This window comes from Varanus komodoensis, unplaced genomic scaffold (assembly GCF_004798865.1).
Source record: "Varanus komodoensis strain SLA01 unplaced genomic scaffold, ASM479886v1 scaffold8, whole genome shotgun sequence".
Taxonomy (NCBI): domain Eukaryota; kingdom Metazoa; phylum Chordata; class Lepidosauria; order Squamata; family Varanidae; genus Varanus; species Varanus komodoensis.
Window position 1 is genome coordinate 26,618,877 of NW_025336481.1, and position 11,734 is coordinate 26,630,610.

The 11,734-nt window shown below is 39.3% G+C and overlaps 1 protein-coding gene across 1 annotated transcript; it reads right to left on the bottom strand.

Annotated features, from left to right (window-relative positions):
• Positions 1-441: 441 nt before the first annotated feature.
• NTS (neurotensin) lies at positions 442-11,121 on the bottom strand. Its single transcript, XM_044455729.1, has 4 exons — positions 11,049-11,121; positions 5,960-6,021; positions 1,253-1,474; positions 442-648 (listed from the first exon to the last, which is right to left on the bottom strand). The coding sequence occupies exons 1-4, from the start codon at positions 11,119-11,121 to the stop codon at positions 502-504; spliced, it is 504 nt and encodes a 167-aa protein (XP_044311664.1). The 3' UTR covers positions 442-501.
• Between the last annotated feature and the right edge of the window lie 613 nt (positions 11,122-11,734).

Here is an 11,734-nt window from a genome sequence, read left to right on the forward strand (position 1 = left end):
ATATTTTCTGAGTTGGGTTTAACCAGAAGGAAGAGAAAATGGATCTTGGGTGTTCCAAGTTTGTGAATGGGGCTTCTGTATGCTGGGAATAACGCAACAACATGAATGTTAAAAGGCTTAGAATTGCCATTTACTTGCTTAGTGCATATTAATAATTCATCACATCTTGAATTATGAAACATCCTCTCATGCAACAATGTTTGTCTTCTTGTTGAGAAGGGTGTGTTCTATAGAGTAAGCAATGTTGCCAACACTTTAAAAGTCTCAGTGGTGTACAATGCATAATGCTTAGAAACTAGATTTATTTGTAAATGTTTTAGTCCAGTTAATTTTAAGTAGGAAAAATTACAATCAAGAAACAACAGTGGCAAAAAAGAATTTTCTATCAGCATGATCACTTTCCATAATATATTTTCCACACAAATAAGATTTAAGGTTGAAATAAGGTAACCATAAGCACAGCTACATACAAACTAAACAAACACTACTTTAATTGCTGAGTCAGTAGTATGAACTCCTCTTCAGTATGTATGGTCGTCGGGCTTTGTTAACATGTACTTGCCGTTTCAGAATGTAAGGAGTCTTTCTCTTCATCAGGTCTTTATCTTGGTTCGAATTTTCTGGGTCATAAACATCTTGCTGAAGAAACTGTTGGTGATAAGAAGAGCATATGGAATCACTATTTTCATTAAAGTGACTTTGGTCAGAGGATAGCATCCAAACCCTAAGTATCTATAATGCTGCTTATCTCGATGAAACCTGAATGAATCAAGGAATTCAGGATAATTAAATGATTAATGATTAAATCGTAGGTACATTCAGACAGAGTTGTAGGATTTTTTTTTTCTGTATAAGCAAACATAGGATTGGACCCTGACTTTAGTCAATAGTAACAGAACCACCCTGATCCATGTGTTGACATGTGTAGATATAGCAAGATAGGTAACTACATTTGTAACAGGCTGAACTATGCAATTCCCTATCCTACTCCTTAGGGGTGGGTGGGTTACATTTAATCCAGTCCCAATTCTCTAGAAATTTAAATACTAGTCAGAGTGCCTATTAGCACTAAAAATTTTCAGTACATTGCTAATTATAGTGCGTATTAAATATTATAATGGGAGTGTCAAATAGGGTATCAAACTGAAATAGCTGAGTTTGTATACTGTATGAATTAAAATGTTGCTCTGTGCTAATATTTTCAACTACCAAGTCACATAGGATCCCCAGGTACTCTGTCATATGGCTTTACCTCCAAGTGCTGAAAAGTTCTGCTGTGGCAGACTTTTTGAAGCTGGTATAGTGTCAACATTGCTTCCAAAGTGGAGCCATCCAGTGTGGCAGCAAATTGTTTTCTTGCCATGGGTTCTTCTTGATCATCATCTAGTTCCTCCTCTTGGTTGTTCAGATTGCTTATGAGGTCACAGATATTTAGAAGAGTCGTTTTCCACTGAGGAAGCTTAGCCTTGTTTATCTGAAAGATGCGAAAAGCACAGAGTACATAATGGTGCCCACTGTAATGTGTTGATAATTTTACTAGAATACCAGCACAAGGTGCTGTGGTCAGGCTGTTTGCTGAATAATAGTTCTCTGAATTATTTTATCTTCATTTATTTTCAGGATCAGATAATATGAAACCACTTTGATCACAGTTAACCATAGAAAAGCAGCATACAAATGATCAGCTGATGACAACAACGATATTATGCAATAGTGAAGCAAAGAGGAGTCCTAAAGTTTCTAAAAGAGTAAGAGCCAAATCTAATTATTAAACAAGTTTAGATCTGCTTGTTCAAATATTAGAAGCTTCTAAACTTGAAATAAGATGGAAAGGGTGGTGTTGTCAAAATCCAGAATTATTTTGGTGGTTTGGGGGCCTTTTGGATCTTATTTTTATTGGATCTGGGCATGAGTGTGTGTGTCGGGGGGATCCAAACTAGTCCTGGGAAAGAGTATGGCACATTATAAAGCAGTCTGCCTCAACCTAGCAACTCTACATGTGTTGGGCTACACCTTCCAACATGGCAGACAAGTATTACGGGAGTTGTAAACCAACACACATCTGCAGAGGGCAAGCCTGCTTTAGAGTCTACAGGCTCTGGCCAATGCTGATGATGTCATCAATGCACTAAAGGCACAGGGACACCCAAACAGGCTGTGGTCTAAATTGCTGATAACATCCTTCTTCACCGATGACTCCATTCCGCAGAAGTGAAAATGCAGTAGCAACAGCCACTCAGGCAATAGAAAAATGTCATTCTATGAGTATGAGACAACCTAGGTCTGGAATGGTCCTTCTTTTCATCTCTCTTCATGCTACATGATAACTCCATCCATGCAGGCAGTGAGGGGAACTAGGCTCCAGCATCGATAATAGTATGCTCTCAAGTCTACATGTAAGGCATGATAAGGGCATCCCTTCTATTAGGGAAGTCTCAACTGTGCCCTCTTTCTCTCCACCCCAAGGGCACAAAATGTAGGGCTCAGTCAGGCTGCAACAGCTGGTCCTTCAAGGAACTATACTTCTCTGGATTCTGAAAGCCCCAGATATGTTCAAACACATCCTGGCAACCTGACTGAAGCCTGGGCGTAATTAATCTGGACTTCAAAATTATGCCTACATCAATGCTAATCTGAAATTGTAATTTTCTGAGAAAATGATCAATTATAAAGCAAAATTCTTGAGTTTCTGCCATTCTTATTTGCTAGTGGCTAAACTAGCCCAATACCATGAATGCAAAGGTTTATTTTGATTGGCAAGTTAAATAAAGTTTTGTAAAGTGCCCAGCTTTTGGACCCAACAATTCATCATCTGAACATTCAGGAAAGAAAACTCCTAGATAAAAGTTCATTGCAGACAAACACAGGTCTTTTTTATTTTTGCAAAGTTGCAAATTATGCTATGCTAAATCTGAAGAAGTTGTCAAAAACCTTCATGAATGCAGTAAATCATTTTGCTTTGATGTTGAAAAGCTTGACTCTTGTACCTCCTTTAGTACCAATAGCACTGTTTAAGTAAGCAGTGGAGATGAGACTGACCAGAACATAAAGGCTGGAGATAGTAATCAAAGCCTTAAGAATTGTGAGTCTTGCTTTAAGTGGGAGTGAAGGTCTCTAAGTGCACAGGTGGTTGACAACTGATTGAATCAAGAACACCTTCCTCTCAACTTAGAAGCTCTCCAGGAAAAAAAAAGCTTGTTCTCTAAACAGCTAAAGAATGTTTTTACTCAGGGTGCTTATGGATTTCATCTCTATTTACAAGATATGAATATTCTCTAATATAGTCCAAGTCAATCATAAAGCTAACACAATTCCATTGCATTTTTAAGGAGGGCCACCAGAAATACAAATATTCTACACATGCTTTAAAGGTTTGGGACAAACCCAAGATCACTTAAAGGCTGTGAGAGGCTCAGATCACCTAAAGGCTGTGAGATATGCGGGATCAAAAAGTTCTGGCAATCTGATGAAACACTGATGGTTGCAATGTGAACAAGTTATGCAATTATCTTGGATCTCCACATTCATTTCTTTTTTCTGCAGTGCTGGGCAAGACCTCATTTCTTTTAAGGAAAGGATAGCCTACACACACACACACACACACACACACACACACACACACAGAGAGAGAGAGAGAGAGAGAGAGAGAGAGAGAGAGAGAGAGAGAGAGGACCAACAGGAATGCACAGATGCACACACATAGCCAGAAAATACTTCCTTGTAATATAATCCAAACAGGTAGCCAAGTAGTCTTTCAAACCAAACACAAAATAAAGTTTTGAAGACTAGAGCCAATGAATGCTTGTAACACAATAAATATATTAGTCCTTATTGTATCTATATGATTTTTTTTAAATAGGCATTTTTACAACCTATGCTTTTCCTGGTGTCAGATCCTTATTTTAAGCTTTCATGTGTTTTCAGGAAATTTATGAAACCTATGTATGTCTGAGTAAGTACTTCTAAAATGTAGACTTCTTCAAGGTAAACTTTTCTAGTCACAACTCAAAGTGTGAGTTTCCTTTCTGCAGGTTTTTTCCATATTCTTAAACAAGGCTTAGTTGAAAGGAAACTTCAGGATTTTGGTACAGTTTAGTTTTTGACAGATGAGATTATCTTAATAAAATGTCAGTGGAGGTAGCCAAGGCCAATTCCCTTGTTAAGTGGGGTGATTTCCTCATGTCGGCCAGTGGAGCAGGAGGGATGGTGAATCACAAAATCACCTGGAAGGTCCACTGCATCAGCAGTCCTTTTCTTATAGTTGTTTTATGTTGCATTTATATCCTGCCATTCTTCCTCTTGCAAGGAATCAAAGATGCCTTCTTGAGGCAATTCCTTCCACAGGATCCCCCCTCCCTGCTCCTCATCAAGAAGTGCTGGAAGCCTGGGAGATTCCAGAACAATTGCTAAATGTGTAATAGAAACAGGAAGGTGTAAAAGAAAGGTGTAAAAATGTATAAAAGAAACATGCATCACCCATGGCAGCTTGGTAATGATCAGATGAGTTCAAAAATACCACCAAAATAGATTCAAAATAGTTTATAATATATCCTTAGAATAAGATAAGGAAATAGAAGCTTCTTTCATACAGGATGAAGATACTTGCAAGTATCTTTTTGTGGTCTCTTTTCAGGCTTCATAACAGACATGATCCATGATAAAAGAAATGTACTTTAGTAGCACAGATAAGCAGATGTGTGTAAAATCTCTCTCTGTGTCTAATAAGTTTTCTTTTCTTTTTTGTTCCATCATAAACCAAGATACAAAGGTATAGCTATTCCCATGAATTTATCCCCATGAATTTATCTTGTGTTGATGGTTTCAAATTTGGCTTAAATAATATTTTCCAGTTTAAGTGATTTATGGATTGGTCTGTTAATCTACTGCATTTAAGCAGTATAGCCTGGTCAAGGAGAAAATATAGCTTATCGTTCTAAATAATACTTTTTATACCTTTTGCATACTACTCAGGCAACTTTGGCTATGGGCAGTATAGAAACATAATTATAATTATTATTAATAATAATTTGTAGTATCCAAACACTTTTACTGTACTGTAAGCCACTACAGTTGCACAGGACATTGTATTATACATGTATTTTATAGTATATGTAACAACTGGGATACTATTTCCATCAAGACCATTATGGAATTCAGAATACACAATTCCATAGACCTTTGGTCAGATATATCAAATGGTGTTATGAACGTCAGTTATTGGCCTGAAAATATTAATATTGATTAAAGCCTGCCAAAATTTTATGACAGCTGTATATCAAGGATCCAACTTTCAGCCTGCCCAATAAATCTTTTGACAGTCAAGAATTAAATATTTGCTTACATTCCAAAAGTAACGTATGCGAGAGATTCTGGTCCTTTTTTGGCTATCTGCCTGGCAAAGCAGGTGTTCTGCATTTTAATATGTCACCTGTGGATCCTATAATTACATATCAATATGAAGGATACAATATTTCCATAACAGATGATCCAAAATTCGCTAATTTCATACTGTGAAAGCAATCATTTTGTTGATCATCAAACGTATGTTGTTAGGTGGCTAAAGACAGCCATTCCTCCTCTTTATTGGTTTGGCAGGATAATTTCACATCTCCGGAAGGGTTCCAGTGGTGTTATGTGACTTAAGGTTAACTCTGCTTTCATCAGGCATATTCTGACTAGAAATACATTTTTTTCTAACAAATGTACATCATCCCATAATTCCATACCATGTCCAGTGAATCTATCAACTGTACAGGTGAGAAGACATTAATTTCATCTTCTTTTCTTCTATTTTTTAATTGAACTGGAAGACAATTTTTGCACAGCCATGAATACTGTGTGCCAAATGTTTAACTTTCAACTTTTTTGGGCAGGGAGGGATTATACTAAAGTATCTGTGTTTGCAAGGGAAATTCATGATTTCTGTGAAAAGAAGGTGAAAGGGAGAAAAAAGTACTACCTTTGATGTATACATATTGGTCAATAAATCAGCTTCTAAGGCTTTCATTTCCTCTTCCGAATCTGCAAAGTTAATCAGAAACATATGCTTACTATTTCATTATAAATCACTAGCATTTGGGTTTCAACACGCAGGATTTAGGAATATCCTTTAAAGAGATTTTAAGGTTAAGGGCTGGCTAAAGTAAATGTTTGGCAAGCATTTTGTTGTTTAATTTATGTTCTTTGATTTATACAGTTTCTTCAGGAAAACCCATTTTAGCCATGAAAACACTTATTATTAGTCAACTGCAACATTTTAAGTCTTTGTCACCAATATGGAGGGCAAGGACTTGATGCAATATGAGTAGATTTAGTGCTTTGATTGTTTTAAGTTCCACTTCATTTACTAAATGCATAAAGTGTAAAGAAGCAGCTCCTGAAAACGTCTAAATTCAAGAGGCTGAATAGTTTTAAACATATTTTCTGTAGACATCAGTTAATATAATCCTACACAGTAAAAATTTGGAATTATTAACAAAAATATTCAGACTGCTTTTAAGGATCCTAAATTGCTTTTCAGCAAAAGGTGTAAATAAAATAGAAACAGATTTAAGGTTTCAGTGGGACTAAAGTTTTATGTCAGTGTAAGTGACCCTAATAAGAGCATATTATTAACAGATCCTGAAGTACGTTTTCCAAAGGAACAATCAAACTGGAGCAATTAAGCATAATGAAGAAATTATCTTTTTCAGAGGATATTTTACTGTATTCTAACACCCTTACTGCAAAGTCTATGGCATGGTGCAACTAACAATAGCTGTCATTAATCCAGAAAGCCTGCGCAAACTTACAGCATACATTCCATCAAAATCAGTAAAGCTGACTTCTAAGTAAATAGGAAATCCTTATCCCATAAAAAACTATAAGTTACATCCATACTTAGTCATCCATAAAGGAAATCTAGTGAACTCATTGAGATTTAAGCCTTAACTACTTCAATAGGTCTACTCTATGTCTGACATATAGATATTAACATAGAGGTGCATGCTATATCTTCATGAAGCAAATGCTAGAATGTGTAGTATTGACTGTAATGTAGTTATATGGTTAGATCGAAACCCAGGTAAGGCTTTCTTTTAAGGATCCTTAAAGGATACTTAAAGATGCTTCCCAGTGAAGCAGGCTAAAAAAAAATTGGCACAGAATTATAGAAATTAATGAGGGAGAAGGAATCTTACTTATATTAATGTAGCAAACATTGGACTGGTTTTCTTTTAACTGCCAGCATGCACCTGCTTGAATTTTTTCCAGAAAGTACTATTTGCAAATGCCTATATGCAAAGAGACATGCACTGAAATAATACAGAGCAAAAGACTATAGAAAGAGCCGGGTGAAAGGGGTTTATTTGTGTAGTATGCCACATTGTTTAAAATGAACTGAGGTTAGCCATGACCACGCCCCATTCATTTCAGTAGGACTACTCAACATGGATAGGACTGACATGACATACTATTCTATCTAATATCCACTATTAGATATTCTGATTGAGATCTATTCAGGACTGTAAACATGAGGAAAATGCACCTAATAACAGCTAAAACCAGATGGTTACACCTTGGAGCTTTCTTTGGACATCTGTATGGATGATATCCTATCCAATTCAAAGGAAATGCAGGAGTATTTTGAATCTGAGAGAGAGCTTCATCTTCATGTAATGGTTTATGGATAATTTCTTTGGATTACTTAAAGAAATCATAATATTTTCTATGATACCGTGTCCCAGTTCAGTAAAGATTTGCAGTTCTTTATATAAACATAAGAGTCCAGGTGCATGCCTCAGTGACTTCAGTGGCTATTTCTTAATGTTCCATAGACTTTCCATGATAACAGTGGACATGATTCTGACAAAATTAAGCACTTATTAAAAGTGTCATTCATTTTAATGAAAGATAATTTTGGCATGTGTCTAATCTTCCCATTGGAGCTAACTGAATTTTAAACCACTTATGGCTAGTTTATGTGCAGGATGGTCAGGCATAAGGAATGACTGTGTATTTTATTCTGCAGATAAGTTTTCACTGCACAATTAAAACATTCCCTTTCCATTTGCAAATGAGAAGAACTATTCCAGTAAAGAGAACTATGTCTGACAGCATTAGATCTCAATACTCCTTTTCTTACACAACTTTCTTATACTTCTAACAGAACAAATAGCAAACCAAATAAAAAGTTGGGATACTTGTATTTCTATCTGTGGGATGAAAACAGTTGAAATCCAATTACTTCTTTTTATTCAAGTTGTGAATTGGATGGTACCCAACTATTTGAAATTAACTTAACACCGGGTTATAGAAGTTTTATTTTTTTAAGATAGGATTTTTCAATATATTAGACTCAATTGGTTAAAAATATGTTTAAAACACTCCTAAAATATGCCACCTATTTTGGAAGTAAGATTTACTGGCCACCACCCAGCATAGAATTATATTTGTTTAAGCCCCACTGATGTGAAAGGAACTTTCACATGCCTTCTAACAATGTCCTGGATTGTGGCATTTGACTTTTGCAAGTATACATAATATGCCAAGAATAACCTTCTAAATTCGAGATTGCACACAATTTTTCCTCTAGTCCTGAATCATTCATGCTGGAGTTTTGAACCGGAGGTGGAAAAGTTAAATCTGAACTGAGAATGTATATTTATGGCTTTTCTCTAAACTGTTCCTTGAAATATTTCATGAGAAGTGATGGAAGTGCCTGGGAACACATGCAAGTTTGATACATGGCACTTTCATGTCTCCCTGTGTATAGTGACATTTCTCAGCCTTCTTTTAATGAAGAAAATTAAATTGTAGGTAAATAGCTGCATATTTTAGGGAAAGGGGTTGATTTAAAAGTTACCAATGCATGAAATATTCTCAACACCTTTCTATAGGATGTTGTATGGCTACTGTGATGTAAAACACAGTGGCATTTGTCTGTGTTATGCACAGTTTCCCAATCCTTTAGCATTGTAAGAAATAAAGTCATTTGATGTGTTTCTTGTTTTAGCTATGGATTGATAGCAGAAATGCAATTAGTCCTTAGAGCATAAAGTTTAAGAAAGGCTGTTCTCTTCTGGCTTTGCAGCCTTAGCAATCCCTCCAGAAATTGTTACTTCAATTACTATGTTAGATTGTTGCAACAAAAGGCAACAGAGCCTTGTGGCACTTTAAAGACTCAGGACATCATCCTATGTGGCTGCCTGTAACCCTCCGAACTGAGAAGAGTGCAGGCATCCATTGAAAGGCAAGAGGAGCTCAAAGGCTAGCTAGGATTGCCTCTGCAATCTCCTTGCCTTCCAAAACATCCATACCAGCAATTTTGGCCTTACAAATATTTCCTCTTCTTGGGACTGGAGAGACTGAGGCATTTCCATAATTCCTTGGAGAACAGCAATGCCTCACTCCTCCTTTCCCTTTTCCACCTGCTGGAACACCCTGCTCTGCACTGCCATCAGAGCCCAACTGATGTAGAAAGAACCATGCTGGCTTCAAAGGTGGAGGGAGAGCCCTCTAAGGTCAAAGTCCCAGCTCCAACTTTAGACCTATCCAATGTCTCCCACCTGCAATGTTGGGAGGACATATGATTGCACCTTACACATTTATTATGGCATTAGGTTTTGTGGACAATATTCCACTCTCATTTTATCCTATTCATTCTCACTCTGAAATAAATTATGATCAGCACAGTATTTTACTGGTAGCTCTCGTTGGGTACTCATAGATGAGGCTTTTGCATGCAATTCAAAGAATTTTGAGGGTCAACTTCAGTTCATGACCTCCTTTGTTTCCCACACCCTATTCAATCATTTTTCTTGCCATGAGAAAATCCATTAAGGGAGAAAAAGGAAGGTGAGGAAAGGGACTGGACGGATGAGAGTGCTGCATGGTGCCTCTGGATTGGTCGCACCAAAACTCCTCTGTCTGGAAGCACCCTGATTTTCAGGGAGAGAAAATGACTTTCCGTAAAGCAAGTCAGCAAGTGCACTGCTCATCTTGGACTAGGACCAAGCTCCCCCATTTTAGGAATGGCTCTATTGCTAGACTGATGTGCCGTTTTTCAGTAATGTTATCAGTTATTGATAGCTGGCAGAAGAAAATTCAGCAAGATTTACTGGTAAGAAAGGCAAGTGAAACTGAATTTTTAAAATCATCTTCTACTAATTGCCCCTGTTCATCACCTGTACCAGATCTACCAGCCACCTGATAGTTGTGTTACAATCCTTGATGTATAGTAACTCAGATGTGCTTTCTTTTTTATATACACAACCTACACTCTGTGGGGATGCAGTATTCGATGCCATTATCCACTTGCCCCTACTATTTGGCTCTGATTACTGGACCTCAAAAAAACAAAAACAAAAACAAGAAAACAAAAAAACCTTTCTGTGCATGTGGAGTTTGGTTGCACTAGGAACCTTCCATCTGGACATGCCCTGCCAGTGCGCACGTTTATGGAATTGGAACTGATGATTTACCCCAGTCCAGCATCCCAGCCCAACAGATGTTTTTTACTACAACTCCTATCAATCCCAGCTAGCATCCCCAGGAATGCTGAGAATTGCAATGCAAAATTTCTGAGGGGGCGGGCGGGGAGAACAGCTTGGTGAGATCTGTTCTAGCGGTGGTGAGCCTTCCTGCGTGCTCCTTCTGTTTGCCCGATCCTATAAAGCGACGCTACAGTGGATCTGTCGTTCAAAGACTGATGAAGCGAGGCTGGTAAGGGGGAAGGAAAAAGGTCTTTAGAACAGAAAAGAAAAGAGAGGGAGAGCTTCTCGACACTCGTGAGCTAAAGAGCATCTTGTGCCTGAAGCAGCAGCGGCCAGCTCTGCTTCTGAACCCTCCGCAAAGCTGCGGGAGAAGCGGCACTCCGGAGCGTGCAAAGGGAGCTGAAGCTGACCTGGCGGGTCTCCCGCCCCTCCAGCTCCTCCCACGCCGGCCGCCTGGCCGCCGAGCGCAAGGCGCCCAGCCGCAGCGACCTCCTCCTCGGGCAGGCAGCCCGAGGGCGCCGCTGCGCCTCGTTCGCCCAACACGAGCGCAGCGCAGGACCGCCGAGCGGGGCTTACCTGTGCACAGCGTCCACGAGGCGCAGGCCAGCAGCATCGCGCACAGCAGCTGCATCCTCACCAGGCTCGCCATCCTCTCTCCGTCCCTCTAGAAAGTACAGTCCATACAAAGGACAGGAGGCGCGGGTGAGTTTCGCTTGGCGCGGGGATGGAGCGGAGAGCCCGAGTAAGAGACGCGCACACGCTCCCACGGAAGAGACGGACACGGCGGTGCAGCGAGAGAGGGCAAAGCGCGGATTTCCGAAGATCTGGACCATAAAGGGAACTCTGGGCTATATCCGAAGTATATAAGGAAATGGGGGGCTGATGTCACAAACACACCGCAGCCGCTGTCTCCTAATGAAACGCCCGCCTTCCCACCCGGCGGCGCGTCCCTCCTCTGCCTCCCCCCACCCCACCCTGTCTTCCGAGCGAAATTGACGCGATTCACTAATTGCGCTGCACTGCTTCCCCGTTCCTGACGCAAAGAGAAGCGCGGGAGGCGGTGGGGGCAGTAGAAAGAGGGCGATGGAGCAGAAAAAGTATTAGCCTGGCGCCCCAGTTCTAAGCACGAGGCACGTGCGGACCTGAGAAAGACGTCTTTGCCTTTGCTTTCCAGTTTATAAAATTTAATCCGGAAGATTTTGTCATCACTTTTTTGCACTTCTTCCTTCAAAGCGACCTCGTATGCAGCAGCCCCATCTGTG

Excerpts from the sequence above, each read along its gene's own strand:
- NTS (XM_044455729.1), bottom strand. The coding sequence starts at position 11,121 with ATGGCGAGCCTGGTGAGGATGCAGCTGCTGTGCGCGATGCTGCTGGCC. Across the intron at positions 6,022-11,048 it reads CTCGTGGACGCTGTGCACAG|ATTCGGAAGAGGAAATGAAA; the intron begins GTAAGCCCCGCT and ends TTAACTTTGCAG. Across the intron at positions 649-1,252 it reads GAACTTTTCAGCACTTGGAG|TTTCTTCAGCAAGATGTTTA; the intron begins GTAAAGCCATAT and ends TATCACCAACAG.